The sequence below is a fragment of the Oryzias latipes genome, chromosome 7 (assembly GCF_053564925.1).
Source record: "Oryzias latipes strain Hd-rR chromosome 7, Olatipes_Hd-rR_3.1".
Lineage (NCBI taxonomy): Eukaryota > Metazoa > Chordata > Actinopteri > Beloniformes > Adrianichthyidae > Oryzias > Oryzias latipes.
The window spans coordinates 23,223,125-23,245,078 of record NC_136243.1 but is presented as its reverse complement, the minus strand read 5'-3'; the positions used below and the strand labels follow the sequence as shown (position 1 = coordinate 23,245,078).

General features: G+C 38.2%; 1 protein-coding gene across 2 annotated transcripts in view; it reads right to left on the bottom strand.

Moving 5' to 3' along the window:
- Positions 1 to 4,275: 4,275 nt before the first annotated feature.
- The window catches only part of LOC101154949 (chemokine-like protein TAFA-2), a 110,106-nt gene continuing 92,427 nt past the window's right edge, over positions 4,276 to 21,954 (bottom strand). For both annotated transcript variants that reach the window (XM_004070474.5, XM_011477122.4), the window contains exons 3-5: positions 12,144 to 12,293; positions 8,948 to 9,072; positions 4,276 to 5,159 (exon numbers count right to left, since the gene is read on the bottom strand). In XM_004070474.5, coding sequence (XP_004070522.1) covers positions 5,148 to 5,159; positions 8,948 to 9,072; positions 12,144 to 12,293 — 287 coding nt within the window. In that variant the 3' untranslated portion in view covers positions 4,276 to 5,147. The remainder of the gene's footprint in view (positions 5,160 to 8,947; positions 9,073 to 12,143; positions 12,294 to 21,954) is intronic.

Here is a 21,954-nt window from a genome sequence, read left to right as displayed (position 1 = left end):
TCAGCATTGCTTGCACAACAAACTAGTGTAAACTGCCATGTTAGAGTGATCAATGTACATCATAGAATGGTGGATTAGAAGTTTTAACACATTTTAAAAATTTAGAAGACCTACAGGCCTAAATACTATGATGAAGAGTTGCATCCAGAGAGAGATGCAGTGTTTTTGTGTGGGCAGGGTTCACTCGTCTTCCTATAGGAGCAGATGACGCTTTGCCATCACCTCAGAAGCCAGACGACGATGATAAAAAACAAAAAAAATCTTGAGCTCTTTTAGCCAGGCTATTCTCCAGTGTCTTCCTGCTGTTCAGTGTGGTTACAGTGTCATGCTAATGAATTTGTGAATACCTAGCATAATGATAATTACACGTGCAATTTATGCAGCAAATACAGCAGAGAGGTCATGCAATCTTTGTGAGTCATCACTGCAACCTTAATCACCGTGACTCATATTCAGTGTTCCTCCAGGAGCGACTTCAATAGAAATGAAGGAACACGCCTCCTTTCATACTTCCCATGATATGAATGACACAGTCGAGGTTGAGGTTATCTGCATTCGTGTGTGAGGGTTTGGATAGCACAAAGTGTGTCCGAGGAAAATGAAAGGCTGACACCAGCATGTACAGAAACCCTTTGGGCCTATGCCGCTTATCGGTTCCACACACACGCTTTCCTTTTTTGCACTCTGTACAGCTTCCACACAAAAAGTGACACACTCATACACACACGGTGTGTTATATATCATTGTGATCTTTTTCATCTGTAACCTGTTCCAATCTGCTCTGCTGTCCGGGTCTTACAACAAAAGCCACATTACCTTGAGGTCATCACTTTGCAGGAAGATCACAAAAGTCCTCCTCAGTTATTTTTGTTCCTTTTTTACCTTCTTTCCTTTAAATTCGTCATCCTCTCATGCTTTTGTCTAAGGGTGGGAACACTGAAATTAGACTGGGTGCCTGCAGTGCACGCAGACTGGACTTTCCTGCAAATTCAATGGAGAGTTGCACAAGAAACAAAAAAAGATGATGCGACATGTTCCCAAAACCTTATTTGATTGCTCCCGCAAAATATTCAAAGGTACATTTGTCTTTTCTTTTTTTCAAATGGTTTTGCTTAAAGTCCTTATGGGCAGAGTTCCACCGGAAGGAATGAGTGTTCAGTGCATCCTTCAAAAAACCATGAATCAATTCTGATAATTTCATTTTTATAAAAGTCTTTTTTTTTTTTTTTTTACTTATGAAGTGTGATTTTAATAAAAACATGCATGTAAGACTCATTACATAATTTTTCTTTGGGAATCCAACTGTGTCTGATGTCTTTGAGAAAGTTGATCCACCAGAACATTGATGAGAGAACAACTAATGAGCAATCAAATCAAATCAGACACAGACAATCTAGTAAAAGCTTGTGGGTGGCCCAAGCCTGGTTTGCAGTTAAAACCAAGCATGTTTTCAATTGCAAACCAGGCTTGGGCTACCCACAAGCCTGGTTTGCAATTGAAAAAGACAATTGAATTGGTTGTCATTGGTGTTTTTCTAGGTGGAGATGGTGTTTTTAAAGTGGAGCTTGTGTTTTTATACTTATTCATATCTGATTTGACTGCTTCCCCCAAGAAAATTGTTTTTAGAAACATTATATACCAAAACACATTGTATATTTGTGTATAGCTTGGCACCAAGCAACATCTCAGACATGTTGCTTCCATTTTAAACCACCTGGGTTATTAGGTCTTCTGCTGCTGCTAGGACTCAGACTAGCTTCAGTTTTATGCTTCCTGATCATGTTTGACAAGTTTCAAATGTGCCTGTTCTTTGATATTATTTGATTTTGATCAAATCTTTTTACCTCAGTGTGGGAGAACTAAAAATATTGTATTTAAACTCATCTCGCTGCAAACTCATCTCAGGTTTTAATAGCTTCGCAGCAATTGAAAAGTATTGTACTGAAAGCTGTTAATAATTTATCATACAAACAACAGCAAGATAATAAAGGATAAATGAATTTAGAAATGTTAATACAAGCAGCGAGGCAAATATTAAATTCTGTTTATTACATTTTCGATGTTCCCAGCATTCTTAGAGTTACTGAACATACGGACCAAGTTCAGCACATTTTTGAATGACATTCAGCCCTCGATCCATCACCTTCTCCTAATCATCGTCCTTGCACTGATGTATCAACACAGGGTAGCTTATCTAATGGCTCTGCTGGCTGCAGCATCTGCTCCGGCATCTGTTCTTACAGCCCCTATTTCATCACTGAAGCTAACCAGAAAGCCCGCTGAGTTATAACGGTATGGTTTGGATTTTCAGAGGATGGTCACAGATGACAAGATTTGTGGGTTGCAGCAGGGTTGATGATCGTAACTGTCAGACAGTTATGAGGAGGCTGTTGGAGCTACACCTGATGCCTGGCTTCATCACTGCCGCTTAATGGTTGGTGTTGTATTGAGAGCACGGTGGTATTAGATGTTCTCCGAAGGAATTTCAACAAGCCGCACTTAGTTGACTGTTGATTGGATTCTGGTGCAGCTGGAGAAACACCTTGCAAGCACTTAAGACTGTAAAATTGAAGTTGTCAGACTCTCATGTCAAAACCTTTTTACACATTTTACTCTCTGTAATTACAGCAGTCCACTCAACACTCACCACCTCCACTCCTGTGTGTGTGTGTGTGCGTCTGTGTGTGTGCACACGTGTAACTTGAGAAAGCTTTCCAACGGTTCCTCTGCAGTTTGCCTTCATCGTTGTCTTCTTCTTTCTCTTGCCTTGATGATTTTGACTGCTTTTGGAATCATTTTAATAGATTTCTTTAGAATAAACTTGACTGATGAATTGAAAGGTATGGATTTTAATCCTCCTAACAAGAAACAAGTTGTGGTTTGAATCCCATGGGTTACACCATTTTTTAAAGCACCCTTTCTGAAAAATAAACCTGCTCGGCTCAATGGTTTCAGAGAAAAAACGAATTTGTAAAGAAATGATACTGACACCCATTTTGTACTAAACTGCAGCTCTACCAAAAAATCTATAGTGGAAAGCCATCATGATGCCTTTTGTAGTTTAAATGAATAATGTTCTTTTTTAATAACCGTTGTGTAAAAAGGTTTAAATGAATTTGTTTTGACAAAAAATACATTGTTTTCCCGTTTTTGTGCCTACATTTTTAATTGCAAATATAGTAAAGATAACAGAGCCTTAAAGTTACTTTTAATAATAACTTTCTTTCATGAAATCCTAAAAATAAGGACTCTTTCTTGGATTTTTTCCTAAGAAGTTGTCAAAATGGAATGAAACTTAATTTGCCCTGGCTGAGTGCAGCACTGAGGGTTGTAAAAAGCTGTTTTAAGTTTTGCATCACATCACTTTTTTGTGTAAACACTAGAATGACGGAGCATTACCAACACACATTACCTTAGTGTTCAAATATCTCTGCGTATCAAGCAAAACATTTCAGAAAAATTCAAACACAAATTTATTTTTTTAAATCTAATTTGAAGTGTTTATTTTTCTAGTTTTTGTTCTGTTTTTATTAAGTAATTTAATTTTGACTCATTTTCAAAACAAGTCACAAGACTTCTTAGAAATAAAAGGAATAATAAAATACAGAAATCTATTTCACATTTTTTACACAGAAAAGCACAGAATATGATTTTGTTCATGTTTACAAAAACATTTAGGTTTAGGACAGTTATGGTCTTTAAGTTAAGCCGGTTTTGTGATGTTGGGCAAACTTGTTCCAGATTTAGAGAGTTAGATTGTGGAATTTAAATGTAAAAGATCTATTTTTCCAGTTAACAGAGAATGATTGTTCCCACACATCTACAACAATTTTAGTCACAATCTTATGTCCTCACAGAGACATACGTTTTGTTTTTAAGTTTACTTTAGTTTTTTAGTTTAGTTTATTTCCCTATTTCCTCAGAATGTTGGTGGAAAATTCTTCATTAAATAAAGGTATTCTTCTGACAATGAGCCCTGATTAATGAGTTGTCATTCACGTAACAAATGTGACCACCAGGGAGGAGAGCTCGCTCTGGGTTCTTTTTTTAAAACAAAGCATTTGTTTAGAGGTGTTTGCTCACAGCCAGATTGGGTCCCACCAAACTGAATGTGTAAAGTTCATTGAAACATAATTACCTGTTATTGAAAGCACTTTTGGGAGCCAACACAGTGAAAATCAGCATTTACAAACTCACCCGTTCTCTGTCACTCCCAGTTTTTGGGTCAAATCTGTTATCACTGCCTCCACAAATCTACTAAAATACGCTCCAGACTTGTTTTCATTTGAACTTTTTAATTCATTTCATATAATACTGACACATGTACTCAATAGAGGTTAACAGGCGTTTTAAAAACACAGATATTAAAACCATTAGAGCATCACTTTACCTTTAGCCCAGGTGATTCCAAGACCCCTTCTTCTACAGGTTTTAAATGTTGTAGTGCATCATTACATCTACTTGGTATTAGTCTAACCTCAACTTTGAAAGGACTTTGAAAAACATAAGAGAAAAAAGAAGACTGATAAACAATATGCATCAGAAAAATGGCATGTGGTAACCCACAAAGGGAAAATATTTTCCTCTTCTCCTGAAGGGGAAATAAGAAAAAAAATCAGGGTCAGGAAAGAAAAAGGTTCCTTTGCAGATCTGGGATACATTATGAGAAAAGTGAGAGGGGTTACATGTGGCACAGTTTCATTTGAATAAGTCACCCACATCACACCGAGCAAGCATTGGTGATCCTCTTCCCTTTGGAAACAGAACTAAAGGAAGAAAAATAAATGCTTTATAACTGAATTTACACGTATGGAGCAGAATAAAGAATAAAGGATTTGTAATATTTTAAATCTGTAAAGTTGTTGATGCTCTGTCATCCGATTGAGTCTTAGGTCGAAGATCTCTTTAGTGTGCGCAAAGTTTTCCTCTGCTATAGAGCACACAGGGGACCTAGCTGTGTGTATGGTGATGGAAAGCAGAGTAGAGTCCTTCCTCTTCTGCCCTCAGTTCTCCGTTATCCTTGGAAAAATGAAACAATCGCTACTTCCCTTTAGGGACTCATGTCAGTGCTTTTCCTCGTAACTGGATAGGTCCATTGTGCTTTGTTTCGCCAACTTGCCAGACTACTTCTTTTGAGATGGACAAGACTATCGGGTCACCTAAAATGAGAAAGTGGAAGGTTGTCAAAATAATGATGTGTCCAGAAAAGCTTACATAATATGGTAAATATGTGAAAAAAATTGACTATACCAGTGAATGGGGCTTTATAGCTGTGCAGCAACAGTGACTATTTTAAAACAACTGACAGGGGTTTTTATTGGTGGAATAATGCTTACGCGTTCAGACATCTACCCTGAATAACAGCATCTTCACCTTTTCTTTAATTTGGAAAAATTTTAATAAGTCACTTTTGCTTAACTTCAAGTTCCTAAAAGGCAAACAGACTGCTGTACTGCCCAGTTCAGAGCATGTAATAATAATCCTGACTAGATGAGACATGCATGTCTTTCTGAGACCCCTGTGGCGTCTTAAAGGAGTTTTTCTTTTGTTCTATCAGCCAACCAGGTGCCAGTGAACGAACGTAAAAAGCCAGCATTCGCTGTGCGAGCACAGAGCAGCGTGTCCTCTAAGCTGGCATCTGAAACGGATCTACTGTATCTGCTCTTGATGGCTTCGGGCCAGCCTTCCTGGGCTCATTCCCATTGCCTTCAGGCATTCACTCCTGCGTTTGATCAAAGAGTCTGCAGGCGTTTGTTGTCTTCCCTTTTCAATACGCACATACACTGTAGTCTTTCTGAACCTGTTTTTGCTTCAAAATGCAGAAGTCAGTCTCTTTGGAAGCTGTCCCTTGCCTGTTTAAATATGCTTTTAGATATCAGTTTCTTTGCCTTGTTCGCGAGTCGATGTACAGTATAGATGTTTAGATCTCATGGCACAAACCACACACAAAACACTTGAGTGTTATTTCAGTGTCTCTTAAGTCTATAGAACACTGTGATTCTTTTTCTAAAGATTTAGTCGGCACAACTACACTGTTCCTCAAGGCTTTTTTCCTCATTTAAAGTTTCATAAAAACAGAATTACTGTCAACTTCCTGAACAGTTTGCTTTAAAAAATGTACAATAATTTACTCTTTATTCAATATTGATAGTTTCACAACTAAAAAGCTTTGTTCACACAGACAGTAGTTTAAACAATTGACAAAAGTGGAGTTCTTATTTATAAAACTATTCATTTTTACATAAAACGCCAACAAAAACATGTTTTTTTTGCCCAAAACAACAGGAAAATTAAAATTAATCTTTATATAATGTAAATCAAAAATAATATTGAAATCCAATTTGTTTAATTTACTAATTTTTAAAACTGAGCTCAATCAATTACCAACTACCTTGAGAGTTTACCAAACACTTTTAATTCAAAAGGTGGTTTGTTAGCATGGTTGGATTTTTTGTCAAACAAAGTCACGTAAACTTTCAATATTAAAATGTAAAGTGAAATTATGACTTATCATAACAAAAAAAATAGGGATAAGTTAACAATTATATTATGTTTAGAATGTGTTGTATTAAGGAACTACATACTAATGTATGTAAATGTAGTTATTTAATCATTTTGGTTTAGTTTTCAGAACGCTGAAAGAACCGTTTGGTATTTTACCAACCGGTAAACTCAATTTTATTTAACCTTATAAGAAATTTAAAGTGAGCACAATGTCTGTCTAATCCTTTGTTCACATGTCTTAGTTTCAGCTCATGTCTTGGCGCTGCGGGCTTCAATGTTTACTCATCCATAAGCAATCATTTGACAATGACTAATCCATCTCCTCCCTCTCTCCCTCCTCCTGCCACCTATTCTCCTCCCTTGTTCTGTTCCTCAAGCTCCAATAGAGAGGGCCATATTGTTTAGTGTTTATTGTAAAAGCAGCAGCTCTACCAGCAAGCTTTCAAGTACTTCTTCAACAGTTTTTCTCCACGTTCTTCTTTGCAAGTTATTCTTATCACTTGCACATCTCCATCACTTTCTTCTTCGTTTTAGGCACTTTCAATGTCTGCCTCTCATCTTTTCTCTTCCTCGCGCTTTATCGTCAATTTCAATTTACAAGCAGGTCTTAATGGGACTATAAGAGAACGCTCGATGCTATTGATCTGGATGCCTGCACATCTTGACCTCAGCATGCAACGCTAGAGGAGATAAAAAAAATCCCTCTTTTCATCATCGGGCAAACACATCAGCTTACACTCTCAAATAACGTAGACACACAAAACACATTAACCAACACACAGATCATTGATCTAAGACCTCAATCCAAGAAACACCAAATGTTTGCTCTCTTCTAAACTTTGTCACAGAGGAAGATGGATCTGATTTGCTTTTATGTTGTTCAGGGAAATTATAAACACACTTTGGAACATTTGGAAATGTTTTTAACGTCCAAACAAGCATGTAATGAAGTAAAGCCTATCCTCTTTGAGTTTGAAGATATGATGGATCATGTTGTTATTAACATCAGTAGGTTGCATTAATGAATAAATAAAAATTGAGTGGAGCCTGCAGTCTTTTTACTTCAATTAACAGATTTCAATGGATTATTTTATAAGGAAACCATGTTATCTGCTTTGATCCTGATTAGAGCTAAAGCAGACATCAGGAAAGCATTTCTTCAAAATCAAAGACTGAGAAACATGATTTATTTTGCTCATCAAGGAGGAAACTTGTGAAGAAAAGGAAATGGCATGGTAGATCATCTGAGCCCATTGGAGATGTTTTCAAAAATGTCAGCATTTGGAAGAAAAAAAACAAATGGCAGATCATGTGTTAGCCTTTTCACATTTCTTTGTTTTACCCAAAGAGACGACTCCCGATGCTATCCTCTGACCACACCTTCAATCAATTATTTAGGCAAAAAACAAAGGTCTGCACCCAGCCATTAATAATTAAATTGGGGCAGGCTGAGAGAGGGATGGAGGGTGGAAGCAGAAGTCTAAACTGACAGGAGGTGATTGTTGTCCCTTACAGGGCAGAAAAAGATGAGAGGCTGTTCATGACGACATGAGAGGATCAGAAATGTCCATCCATGGTTACTATTTTCTCAAGAAAAAAAACAAATTAAGAGAAAATATTGATGCAATAAATAGAGAATTATTCACAGCAGACGTTAAAATATGCAAAGAATTAAGTGTATCAAACATTTCAGTTCATTAGGTATTTTAAAAGTGGTTTTAAAGTTAAAATATTAAAGTCCCACTCCAATCCAAAATTTAAAAATGTGTTGTTTTCTAGGACACAGTTTTTGCAGAGCGGCAATATTTCATTAGAAATTTGCCTGAGTTGCGGTGGAGCCTTCCCTCATTTCCTATTATCCCTTTACACTCTCTCCTGCTATCTTACAGCCCCTCACAACCCTAACCTAACATTAGCAGTAGAACAAAAACATTGAGCAATATTGAAGCTATCTGGCTTTAGTCTGCAAGTGGATGCATCGGAATGAAGCGGAGCAGGAAGCTTGTGACCGTGTCGATTGTAGCACCAATGTCACTGATGAAGGTGTTTTTCAAAGGCATTTTTTTGTCTTCTCCTGATTCCCAACAATTTGAATAAAGAATTATTCAGAAATGCCATTTTAATCGTAATTGTCTTTTTATAAGGCCACAGGAAAAGCGCCACAAGAACATGCTAAAAACACCATAAACACAATTTTCACTGGAGTGGCTCTTTAAGTGTTCTTAGATGTAAAAAAAACAAATACTTAATAAAACTAGAACAAAATAGGCTGTGGAGAAGAGAAAAAAGAGCACAGTTTGAGAAAGGAAACAGGAAAAAGAAATATTCACTAATGCAATAAAAGTGAAAATCTGTTAGAGTGTGTGTGTGTTTGAGAGATCGAAAGACAGTGTGAGAGAGTCAATAAGACACATTTCTGGGGAGAGACTGTGTACCCACTAACCTTTGTGGTCTTGACTTTGTTGCCGGTGCTGCAGCTCCATCCTGTGAGGTCTGGCAGAACCTTGCACTCCTCCCCTTCCATACATGGTTCCATCTGACACCACCACTTCTGGGCAACGATGGATGCTGGAAGAACAGAGAGTTGTGCAAAAGTTCAGTGTGTGCTGTGATTTTATTTTTGCGCTTTCATGTTTGCTTTCTAGACTGCTTGCTTGTGAATTCTATCAGCCAGCCCTCCCCAGCCACACTTTTATCTCATTTCAAATGAACAAAGATTTTTTCAAAAACAGAAATGTGCTTTTAAAATCCAGTTTAATTCTGCATAAAAAATGAATAAACAGAGTTTGGCACGCTAAGATAAGCAGTTAGAAACAGTAATTTGTCTGTGGTTAAGCCGTCCTGTGGAAGTGGTCATGGTGAGATTATTTAGTTAAGAGAACACAGAAACCTCAAATGAGCAAAATCCTGACTTGAAGTGGAAATTATTGCATTTCTGTTTGTATCATTTATTCATTTAGAAAATGTTGTTTTTTTTCATCACTCAACAGAGATCTGATGATTTGTGCGCCTCAGCTTCTCATGAGCCCATTTGACTAAGAATGTGTTTCAGGAACATGATTCATGTATGTTACGGCTTATTAATATTCAGAGTTGATCTCTGCTGTTTTTCCGTTTGTTTCAGCTGTTGAAAATCAGCATTTTTCAAATGTGAACGGTGATAAAGTGTTCGCAAGTATTATTTGTGGTCGACACCTCAGTGTTAAAGTGACAGGCTGCATGAATCTGAAGATTCAAAATGCCAGAAAAAAATATTTATTAAGGGACATAGAGAGTCAAAAGAATGAAAATCAAAGTGAGAGATGGTAGAATGGCAAAGTCTTCTAGTTTGTCCAAAGACTGAAGTTTCCCATGTTTTTTATGATTTTTGCTAGGACTACTGCTGTGTTCCCATTCTGGTTACAGCTCAGTACAGTAAGAAACAGAAACAAATCTTTTCTGTCTGTAAAATGTCCCTTTTTTTTGCTTCTTAAATAAACATTTTTCTGCTCATTTACAACTTTTTGGTGCTATTTGGAGCTCCACTGTAGCAGGGTGTAATGTTCAAAGAACACTGATGATTTCTGTGGCTGCTCCTGCCACCCTCCCAGTGAAACGCTGCTTCCTTCCTGGCTCTTTAAATCAACTTTTCAGTCTGCTCTCGTTGATAAGAGCTGATGCAGTATGTAGCGGTGATTCCAACCTTGATTTAGGTGTTTAGATGCAGCCACTCAGTAAACCTTATATCACTGTGGTAAATGGTTATGCAGATGCGATTGGCAGAAAAGACTGGATTACAGGCAAGGCATTTCTAATGTATGCTCTGTTAGAGAATACTTCTTTCTGTTTGAACTTCAGACTAACTCTCCAGAAAACAAAAGAGATAATTAACAATCTGAAAGACATAAAACATGTGATCATGTGAAAATGATCATTTCTAAGATATGTGATCTTAGAAATGATCATTTTGAAGTTTAATGATGTTTTTGTTTGGAACACTCGGGCAGATGTTTTTACACAACTACTCCCACTCAGCTATGAAATTCCTTTACACCTGATCTGCCTGCATCTTGAACTGTCCTGAATTATCTTTGGGGTACTTTTGGAAAGCCTGTACCCGGAGGATCTTCTTTTGTTCTCTTTTTTTATAGCCACTGGTGGTACTCCTCAATGTAGTCTCTGTTGGTACTTTTTCTCATTTGTCTTTCTGGTTTCTGTTGCTGAGGCACATATTTGACAGTTTGTAGTTGTGGTTCTATAACTGAATAATTATCCAGAACTTGTACTGTTGTATTCTGAATGCTCAGTGCAGTATAAACTATTTCTTTCCTCTTGGCGTTCAGACTCAGGTTGCTGGCCTTGAGGGGAAAGTTCATGCATTCTTGTCTTGGCATGAGTGACTTCCATCTCATCATGTGATCAACTTATTTGCATTATTAATATACCTAGTCACAAGGGGGGCAAAGGCATTGGTGGCTCTGACTTTCTTCTTCCCATTAACTAGATTTTTCTTTTTTTTCTTTCATTTTTTGGAGGCTGGAGGGTAGTGGAAGACTCCCTAAAGACTACACTTGTGCCGCTGGCTTGCGAAGTTCCAAGGTGGTTTATCTTCAACATCCTCTGTCTCCCCTTTGGACTAGTTGAACTATCTAAGCTATGATCATCCTGGCTGTTTTTTTTTTTTCTTAATCAAGTTTAAATTATATGCCAGCTATCATGCATCATGTCAGGAACTGGTGCAGGCAATATCATCATACCTGAGCTTCTTGTCCTGGCCGTCAGCCATTATCACAGTCACTATGGTTATCTGTCAAACACACTAGCTATGGATCATTGGTGTGAAGTGATGCACTTTTCCAGTACTCTAATCAGTACTACGCCAATCCATTCTCATTTTATTCATCCCTACCACTAAAAATTCCCTTTGGAGAGATTTTTAATCTATATTATTTCTGCCAATGCCAATTTATTTTCATTTTCAGAATCCATTCACTGCGACATCCCTGCAGAGCGGCCTTAGTGACAAACTCCACAGTCTGCGGGGTGTGAGGGACAGATTCTGCAAATCTTTTCTCACTGCTGAAGTATCAGGACTGTTGACACAAATGCAGGAGTGTAAACTCTGTCATATGAATCTTGAATATTTTTTTCATTCTTTGTTACACCTGAATCCTACTTCAATTCAATTTATAAGAGAAATCTGATTTAAAACTTTGTGTGTTCAACATACTTATGTTGTGCTGTTCTTGCATCATTTTTAAATGAAGCTTGAATATAACACTTTGGAATAATTGAGCTTCTGCTATCCAAAAAATTCACAAAACCATAAGAAAAATACACAGAGAGCCTTCCCCAGAAAGGACTCAGGGTGTTGAAGTTAGAAAAATCAACACTGGATATTGGGAGAGAGTTGACTTGCTCTACAACTTATCTGCACATGTGGTATAGGGGAAAAGTCTTCCTCTAATTCAGGGTAAATGTCAGGCAGGACGGTGCCTGTTAGCTCATTTTTCCTTTCAGTCATATTGTGTGCTCTGTCTGAAGTGACCACACCAGAACTCTGCTGTAGTCGTGCAAACAGGAAAGTGGAGGAAGAATGTGTGTCAGGTAGTGTGAATCCGCAGATGCATCAAAATCAACACTCAAACAAAAATACAAACCGTCAACGCAGGAAGGCATTGCCCTAGTTGTGCCAGCGACCTGACCGGGGAAGCAGGAACATTTGACCGTCTGCGATCTCTCCTCGATCTTGTTCTTGTTGCAGCACCGATGTGCAGCTATCACTTCACACGTTCCTGCTTTCACGTGCACTGTCAAAGAAACACATTTTTCTTAAGCAATGGGCTACACTTGTTTTCCACACAAGTACCGGTAGCTGTTTTAGCACCAAGTACATAATCAGCAACATTAAAGGTAAATTTGCTCCTATACAGATAGACAAACGCAAGATTGTATAAAGATGTAAAATAACAGCACCTAAATAGTGCTTACAATAAAATATCTCCCTCCGGCACTTTAAAATTATAGTTGCAAGAGCAGGTTGTCAGACTGGATAATAGAATGAAACAAAATTACAATGCAGTCCAAATGATTGGGATGATTTTAGAAAGCCGTGAGCTACAAAAGAAATGCAATTTGCATTTAGATTTATCAAACTCTGCATGTTTTTAGAATCCTTTATTTACAAGCTTTTCGCACCAACGAAACTTTGAGAGTCCAAACACATTGGAGGTTTTGAAGCACTTCTCAAAATCTGTTTTTTACTATTTTCCACCAGGAAAAACATTAAGGATTTATACTGAAAACATTTGCTAAGCCTTCTACAGCCCTGCGGTGAATATACACTTTAACATTTTCTATACCTGCCACTTCATGTGCTTATTTATGTGCGCACACATTTCTGCCATGTGGCTGATTAACAACAAGTCCAACCGAGCACAGGAGTCCCCTGTGTCGCCCGCATGAGAGGGAACAAAAAAACAACGCCACATTTGAAGATTTGTGACTTGAACATGTGGCCCTTTCATACCCGCCTTTCATCAAATACATAAAAATGTCAAGGACAAACAATAAGCCATATCTGGAGAGGAGTGTGTGCTTGTAGGCGTGCATGCACTCTCATGTTCAGCCTTTTTGACTTTCACAACAGTGTTTGCTGTGTGTGTGTGTGGGAGCATTTTCAAACAGTTGTTGGAAGTTACTGTCATTTCCATAACAAAGAGTGTACCCGCGACACAACAAAGAGTGCACGCAGCATGGCAGAAAAGAAGAAAACAATGACTTTAGTCTGTCCAAAGAGTGTTTACAAAAGAGGCGTTTTGGACTGAAAGATCCATAATAATGATAAACAGACAAACAAAGATTCACATAGTTCTTAATTTGTAGTGTTTAATTTAAATCAAAACTAAGTGGGGTTTTCTTTGTAGAGTATGTCTGGTTTCCATCTTTATTTTTATTTTAAATCAGCAGACAACTGTGAGGATTCTGTGGTTTAGTTTGTTTTTTAAGTTTTTAATGGTCATGTTGAAAAAATCGGAAACACCCAGTTGAACATTGTAAATAAAGTGCTTTACTTGATAGTATTAAAAAAAATGAATCAAAATCTTAAAGGATACAGATAAATATATGGAAGTTGCTTGTTTATAATGTATATTACCTTTCAACTGTAAGGAGATAGTAAAACAATAGCAAGAACATTTTGGAATTATAGCCTCTAAATGTTATGACCATTAGTACATGAACAAATGAATAGTTTTTAAATAAAGATGCCTTTGAATGCCTTCCCAGAATTTGATCTAAACTATTCAATCACTAAACTTTTGTTTTACAACTTTAAACAGCATAATGCTTTTAGATCAGTGTGATAAAATTTGTTTTAGTAAATTTGATCAGATCAATAAAGTCATTTTAAAGTAAAAACTTTACTTTGTGCAGGTATTTTCCTCACATTCACATTACCTTCAACTAATCTGACAGAGTAAAAAATATATATATGTATATGTACAGCATTATTTCAACAAGAAGATAAACAAGCACTGTGACCCCCCCCCCCCCCCACACACACACACACACTGACAAAAACACACCTCCAGGCCCATTTTCAGGCTGAGTCCCTGCAGTGATAATTGATCAGACGTGAGTCAGTGCGGTAGCACACTGATCTCTCTGCTAAAGGAGCAGGTAATGATACAAGGGTGATCATTTTTACAGAGGTGACAGCTTCATTACAAATAACAAGCTTATAGATGCAAATATTGTTCCATACAACCAGGTATTTGTGATCTTTGAAAAATATTTTATTGCAAGTTCTGTTTCTGAATGATCAAACTCTGTAGTCTACATCTACAGAGAACATCATTCTTGCGGCCAAATTATTGTCTGTCTCATTTAAAAAGACAGAGTACACAAAATCAAATATAGAGAGAAAGTAAGATGCGAGACAATGCATTTGACAATTGTGTCACAAATGCAAACATGTATTTTGAAGGCAAATTAGAAATTGGAAAGCTTTGTTTTTAAAGTGAACATTTACTTTGCCATTTAAGACATTTATATTTCAAAACTGGGACTTTTGTTCTCTTTGTAGTGTCACAAATATAACTTCATAGTCTCAGTCGTACAACCTGTAAAGCATGGGTCTTTCCAGCCACAGAACATTATTTTCAGCTTTTGAAAGTACAGAGCACAGAAGACCCACAAAGGAGAAACATTTTCCTTTTTCCATCAGCGATGGCATTTTTCTTTTCTTTTTGTCTGAAATCTGAATAAAACTGCAGTCCTCCAAACCAGAATTTAAATTCTAAAGAAGAATAGGAAAGCAGAATTAGCAGAGACCTTTTTTTTTTTTGTCTGCTTATTTACATCCTTATAAAGACCCAGTTCTGGCAGATCGTGCATAGTTTGTTACATTTTTTATAGGTTCTCACAGAAACACACAGAGACCAACATAACCCACTTACTTAAGAGAAAGTTTTGCTTACAGTTATATATGAAAAATGTAAAAAAAAAGGAAACCCTGAGATGTCTTGTCTCCGGAGTCATTACCATTCAGCATGGGCTGCCTCTCTGTTTTTGTGTGTGTGTGTGTGTTGGACTTTAAGAGCTTATTGCATGAAAACAAATCTGTTTTAGTTTAGCTTTGGCTTTTTTTAAACTATATAAAACTTTTTTTTTTCTTTCAAACTGAGTTTGTTTGACAAATCAAATCTTTAGGACGTATTAAATGTTGATCAGAATGGATTTGTGAGCCCAGACATCAGCAACCGTACATATTTGGGTTTGGATAATGTTCAAGTAGATCGGTTCTTCTGGTCTCAGGGCAAAATTTGATGGACAAAAAGAAAAAGTTGGTGTTTTGCCATCTATCCTCTTACCTCTGTGTTTCCACAGCAACAGCACTGTGGGGTCCAAAGATTTTCCTGTGAGTGTGTTCACATCAAGCTCTTCAAAAATGAGAGTTAACGGGTCAGGCTCTAAGATATATTATTGTCTAAGAAATAATGTTCACAACAAACTTTTAACCCCGTGTTTACTTTTTTAACATAATTCCACATTGATAGACTTGCATTTGTGGGTTCACAGACTTTAGCAGCTTTAATTTCACTAAGTGCGGAATGTGGAGTTTAGGTCCAATGTTTTATCATTCAGAAACAGAACTTGCAGTTTTTTAAAGATCACAAATTAGTCTAATTACTCCTATTAATTACAGTTTTTCTCCATTGGTTTGGCTCATTTCTTGAAACAGAAGTTACATTCTCAAAATTCTAGATCATTTGGCAAAACAGTCTTACAGTTCAGCACAACACTATAGCTCACTTGCAAAATCTAATATATCTCCCAAAACTGTTCACTCATGCTTCAGAAACTAAATTCTTTTCCCATGTAAAGAGTCAGTGCCACGAAAATAGCAACGATCCTTCTCAATTGCTTTGGCTCATTTCTTGAAGCAGACCGGACACCATGGTTCACTTGCAAAAGCTCATATCTCTCCCAAAACAATGAACTCATGTGTCAAAACTAAGTTTCCTTCTCATTTAAACAGACAGTGCCCCCAAAATACTTCGTCCCTTTGGCATTGTGTAGGCACTGCAAGTCAAAATGATTACCGTAAATTCCGGACTACAAAGCGCACCCGATTACAAGCCGCACCCACCCATTTTCACGTGTTTGACTGCTTTTATACATACACAAGCCGCGTCAGAGTACAAGCTGCGCATGTGTTAGGCGATATTTTCATCCTGACAGATCAAGGCCAGCATCCCAGAGTGAGTGCAATTTATTAGCACATTGTGGGTGGTGCCAGCTTTGCCTCTAGCTCACGTATTTGAGTGTATCGACATCTGTCAAACAGCATGGACCTATATTCTGTTCACAAGTTCCTCAGTTATGGTGTTTTTATTTCATTTTTTTTTACTTATTGACAATCTAGGTATCACACATAAAATTACAAACAGTAACCATATAATCAACATTACATCCCTCAGTTATAATGAGGAAATTTACATCCGCGATTCCACATTTCCCATGAGTCTTAGGGGCTAAAGGCGGGGCCAACGCCCGGCTCGCCACACTGTTGTATGTGTTTAAGAATGAGCAAGTATCAGCAGTGCATGGAGGGGTGAACGGGAAAAGCTCTCCTTCCGCTTGTGTCGCAGCAGCGTTATGGGAGTAACAGGACTGGTTCAAAAACACACCGGTAAAATAAAGCAGCGGCGACTGAAAAGCGCGCGCCTCAGCGCGATACGCGCGCCTCAATGCGGCGTGTGCGTCAGAATTCAGAAGCCTCTGCACTCCGCGGACGCCTCTGCGCTCCGCTCCCGCCCCGCGCGCTCCTTGTCTCCCCTTGCTATCTACTGCGACACCTCTGGCCAGGGCGGCTTCAAGGAGGAGCACTTCGTCCCCATTGCGCCGGTGTAAGGAGCAAATAGTTTCTGTGCAGAGCAATCGGACTTAAAACTGTACGTTTCGTGTATGAGGGGCGGGTGCGTTATTACGTGTGGGAGCCTTCAGACTGCCATCTGCCCCGCAGCTCAATCAGCAGGAGAAGATGTCTCCAGCTCACACGGAGGCTGTGAGTTTTTCAAAGCAAAATTCCGCTTTTACGGTTTCCTTAGAAACCGTAAATGGAATGTAAATTCACTCCATGCGCTGTTCTCTCCGTCACGCAGCAAACCGGCTTTTCCAAACCCGTTGGTGACGGTGGACTTTTTTACGCTGCTTTTAACGATTGCTTTTAACTTGAAAGCTTCATCATATTGTAGCGGCGATCACATGCACGTTGGGTCTAATGGCCCCAAAGGATTCTGGGATGCGGCCGGGCATGCGTGTTTCATTTTGTTGAACCATGACTGAAGTGTCTAAGACCTGAAGTCAAGTCCATGCTGTTTGGCTGCTAAGAGGTGTGTTGAATATAAATGCCTTGTGCTGGAATTCAAACTATTCACTGAGTTCGAAAGTACGTACATGGCGGCCGCCAATTAAATCCATAAATTAGCCGCGTCACTGAATAAGCCGCAAGGTTGTAAGCGCAGGAATAAAGTAGCGGCTTGTAGTCCGGAAATTACGGTAGATGTTTTGTCACTATAGCAGAGGACCATTGAAATAACCCTCATCTCCACCTTTCAGTCTTAGCTCAGTCCTTTATTGACAATGGTTACTGTACTGTTTTTGTATAGCTAACAATACAATTTTGTATAAAACTGAGAAAAAGGAAAAGGATTTTAGGGTAAGAGTAGCCTCTTAGGTTTACTGTAACAGCACACATTGCACTCATACTGCCAAGGAAATTGTAACCATTATCATTCACACACATAAAGTAACTTTCATACATCAGAGTAAAAATAAAATGTATACAGCATAATACACTTTATAATTTAAACACAAACAAAAACAATGAAAATGATATGCAGCCTACAGTGGTGTAAATAATGCTCGAGTTTCACAACTAACAGTTCTTCACTGGTCGCTGTCCTCACCCTCCCTCTCCTGGCCATCGTCCTCACCCTGCTGGCCATCCACACGCTGCCGTCTGTCTGGCCACAGATTCTCGTCCACATCAGAGCGTATATTCTCCCTTGTGATGCAACGAGGGAAGAAACGGCGTGCATGTCACAACCTTCCCTATACTGATCTCCTGTAATATCCTCACACGCAGCATCCATTGCTTGGAGCAGGGACCTCTGATCTTGAGCCTGATGCTCATACACTCTCCACCTCCAAGCAGAGAAAAACTCCTCAATAGGATTGAGTAAAGGAGAGTAAGGTGGTAGGAACACTATGACCATCCTTGGATGAGTAGTGAACCAGGCCCTGATGTGCGGGCCACGGTGGAAATTCAAATTGTCCCATGCAATAACATATAGGTGAGGCCCTACGAGACTTTTCGCACTTTCAGGGATCAAATCAAAATAATAATAAATGTATCAAATGTTCCAAGAGATTCATATATCATATTCGTGGTATTATGTTCTTGACTAATTTTGACAATGGAACAGACTATTGTGCATGTGATGACTTACACAATGAAATGATGCTGACTCATTTTGGAGCAAACAACCATTAGACTGAGAATCAACAATCAGTTTAGATCAACCAGATCTATTCACTTGGAAATTGTGCTAAATGTAGGCTACCTGTACTTAATCATTTGTAAAGATGTACTGAGACATTGAGACATGTACTAAGACATTGGCAATTTGATGAAACTAATGAGAAATTCCATTCTGTTGTGAACAATTGCCAAGTGGTTTGGAGGTTTGTCCATGTTGTTTTGAGAATGTAATTTCTGTTTCATGAAATGAGCCAAACCAATGGAGAAAAACTGTAATCTACTCTTTCATAATTTTTTTCCTAAAGCTAAAAAATGCCAATCATCTTTTGATCTATTGTAGAAGTGTTCCCAGTAGTCTTGTAATTATGATTATGCAGTTTTTAGCTAAAATCAAAAACCTATTTTGTTTTCTAGGACTTTGTTTTTTTAGAACAACAGTAGGTTATTAAAAAATGTGCCTCTGATTTATGGGCGGGACCCCATAAATCAGTAATGGGAACCCTTCCCTCCTTCCCATCCCTGTTGCTGAGACTTTGGAACAGGGAGCTTGTGGCCCACCAGCGTACTTTCAGTGTATCAAATAGAATCATTTTCAAACTCTATTTTTTGTCTGCTTCTGATTCACAACAATTTCAATCAAGAAAATCCCAGGAGAGCAATGTTAAGCTTAATTTTCTTAATATATGTCCTCCATCATTAGAAAAATGCCACAAGAACATGTTAAAAACACCAAAAACACAATTTTTATCTGATTGGGTCTCTAATTGGACCTTTTTCTGTTGTGAGAACAATTTTTTTCTGCTTTTGTCTCATTCTGGCCTCCTCCTCTTTTCTCATCCTCTATTTTCTGTCTCATCTCGATCAAGAGCCATTTTATAAATGACCCCCCCCCCCCCCCCTTTTTTCCCAGTCTCTGTCAGCCACCCCAGCGCCCCATTTGTCCTCCTGCTCTCTGGGTCTTGGCTCAGCACAGCAAACTCAGCAGGGTGGCAAACCATTACCTTCAATCACAGACCCTAAATCAGAGAATAGTTACCCTTTCTATTATGTGTCTTCCCTTTTACCCTCCCCTAAGCGTCATGTTGTCTTCCTGCCTCTTGGCTAGTTTGTCTCCTGACAAGATGACTTGTTATCTTTGCCTCTCCTAACACAGCAGTGGCAGTTAACCCCATTAACCAAAGATGCTCTGCAACTGGCAGACAGATGGACAAACCGCTCTCAACAATGTGTGTGTTTGTGACAAACTCATAAGTGAGGTGGGTTGCTTGGTTTCAGCGGGTGGGTTCTTTCAAATGCCACCCCAACCACTGGGAGCCTGCTCCCTCGTTCCATTTGCATGTACAAACACAGACACAGCAGTCGGCGAATAACAGAGCAAAAAGAAAAAAAAAAGCCAAGCGAGTTGTAAAATGGTTTTTAGCGATGACTGCAAATATGTAAATCTCTCCAAGCATCCAACAAAAGCACAATTTTAGTCCAAAATCAGATCATTTCATATCCCCCCCACCACCACCACAGCAGAATCCTCTGTCATAAAAACTCCATCCAGCGTTTTTGTGCACAAACAGATTTTGACCTAAAAATGACAAATTGTTAAATCATTTTTATGTTGTGGATGAGCAGAAGAGAACTGGAGCTCAGAGACGGAGACAGTGCATTAGTCCCGCTGTACCATCCGCTTTTACATCGCAGCTTATGGCTATTATTTCCTCCAGTTGTGTAATGGGTAATACAGAAATTCAGAAGATGCTCTGTGTGCCAGCCTAAATAATTTATTGTTTTCCGAGCTCGATGGTGATGACTATTATCACCAATAAAGCTCTCTGCTGCAGCTACCAGCATGCTTTATTAGACAACCTGCAAGTAGTCAAATGTCATCAAGCTTCCAGCATGGCTGCTTGAGAGAGCATGCGTTATGAGTTTTGCTGTGCCACTTTCTGTTCTAACCAAGCACTCAGACTATCTTTGTCTTTACTGACTCTGCCAGCAGATTACTCCCCTCTTTCTGGGGAATTCCCAAATCATAACTGATCCAGAAATTGACGCTACTTGTAAATTAATCCCCCTGTGGCCAGAAATATCAGGTGTTGATGGAGTCAATATCTATCATTTAAGGCAAAAAAGAAGAAAGAAATACGAGAAAACCAAAAAATGAACTTATGGGATTGCCAGTTCCTGTCCCCCTGTTAGAATATGTTATCTGCCTCCTTAGCACCCCCAGTAGCTTTGTAGATTGAGTGCAAAAGACGTTTTAGGCAGTGAAGGTCAATAAAAATAAAAATATGTGGGATGTCTTGATACCAACACCGCCAGCATGTACCATTAAAGTAAATATGCGTTTAAAATATATATTTAGATACATTTTTGATTGTTATATTATGATGGCTTTTGTCACAACTTTGGATGAATAAAATACAGAATTAAAAAAGCAACTTTTTTGTTTCCTGGTTTGGTGATATTTCTGTTGCTTAATTTGACTTATTTTGTACAGAAGGGTAACTGATGTTGGTTTCCACACTATATATAAGGGGATTGAGTGCAGTTTATATCTATTTAATGGTACAGAGCAGTTAGTATAAAAGCAGATAGATGAATAAAACATCAAGAAAATGCAGTTGCTGTGTCTGATTTAGGATCACATTCCAGTGGGTTTGCAGAAAAATCTCACTAACTACCCACTTTTTATGGATTTATCAACACTTTCTCTCAATGAATGCACAGAGGAGAGCCATATGCAAGACTTCACCCTGCCATTTTTTTTTCTTCAACAGTGATTTGCACATGTTCAACACCTTAAAAAGCTGCCAGGATAATCAGCTACAAAAGCCTAGAAGTCTGTTTTTAGTCTAATTAGTAAAAGCAGCGAGAAAAGCAGATTCCAGCAAGGCCGACATCTTCTCTGAATTGTTTGTTTGTTTAGGGAGTTCTGTTATATAATGCTTTGATTAAATTAAGTATCTTTTTCATGCTTTTAAGCTGAGAGACTAAATCTTTCACACAAAAAACAATGTACAAGTGAACCCTGCAATTTGTCCATTTACGTTCCAATTATGTGTCTCAGCTAAATGAATGACAGAATAATAATCTAGCTTTAGAATAATAAGGTATTCATTTCATATATGTAAGACTATATACACATCACATTATTCATATTTATGCATATTTAAATACCTCCTTAAGGTACTTAATGTTCTATTTATAAAGGCCATTTTGAAAGGCCTATTTTGAAATAGCAAATTAGTTCGGAAAATGTGCCAAGTACATTAAACTACCATGTATAACTGGTGGTTTTTCAGTTCATTCACCTCCATGCTTTTATGACAGTGGCTTCTATGTTACCATTTATTCTGAATTAGATATATGAAATTAAAACTCTTCCTAATAGTCTTCCCTATAAACTCTAGCAAGGAGAATCAATAGGG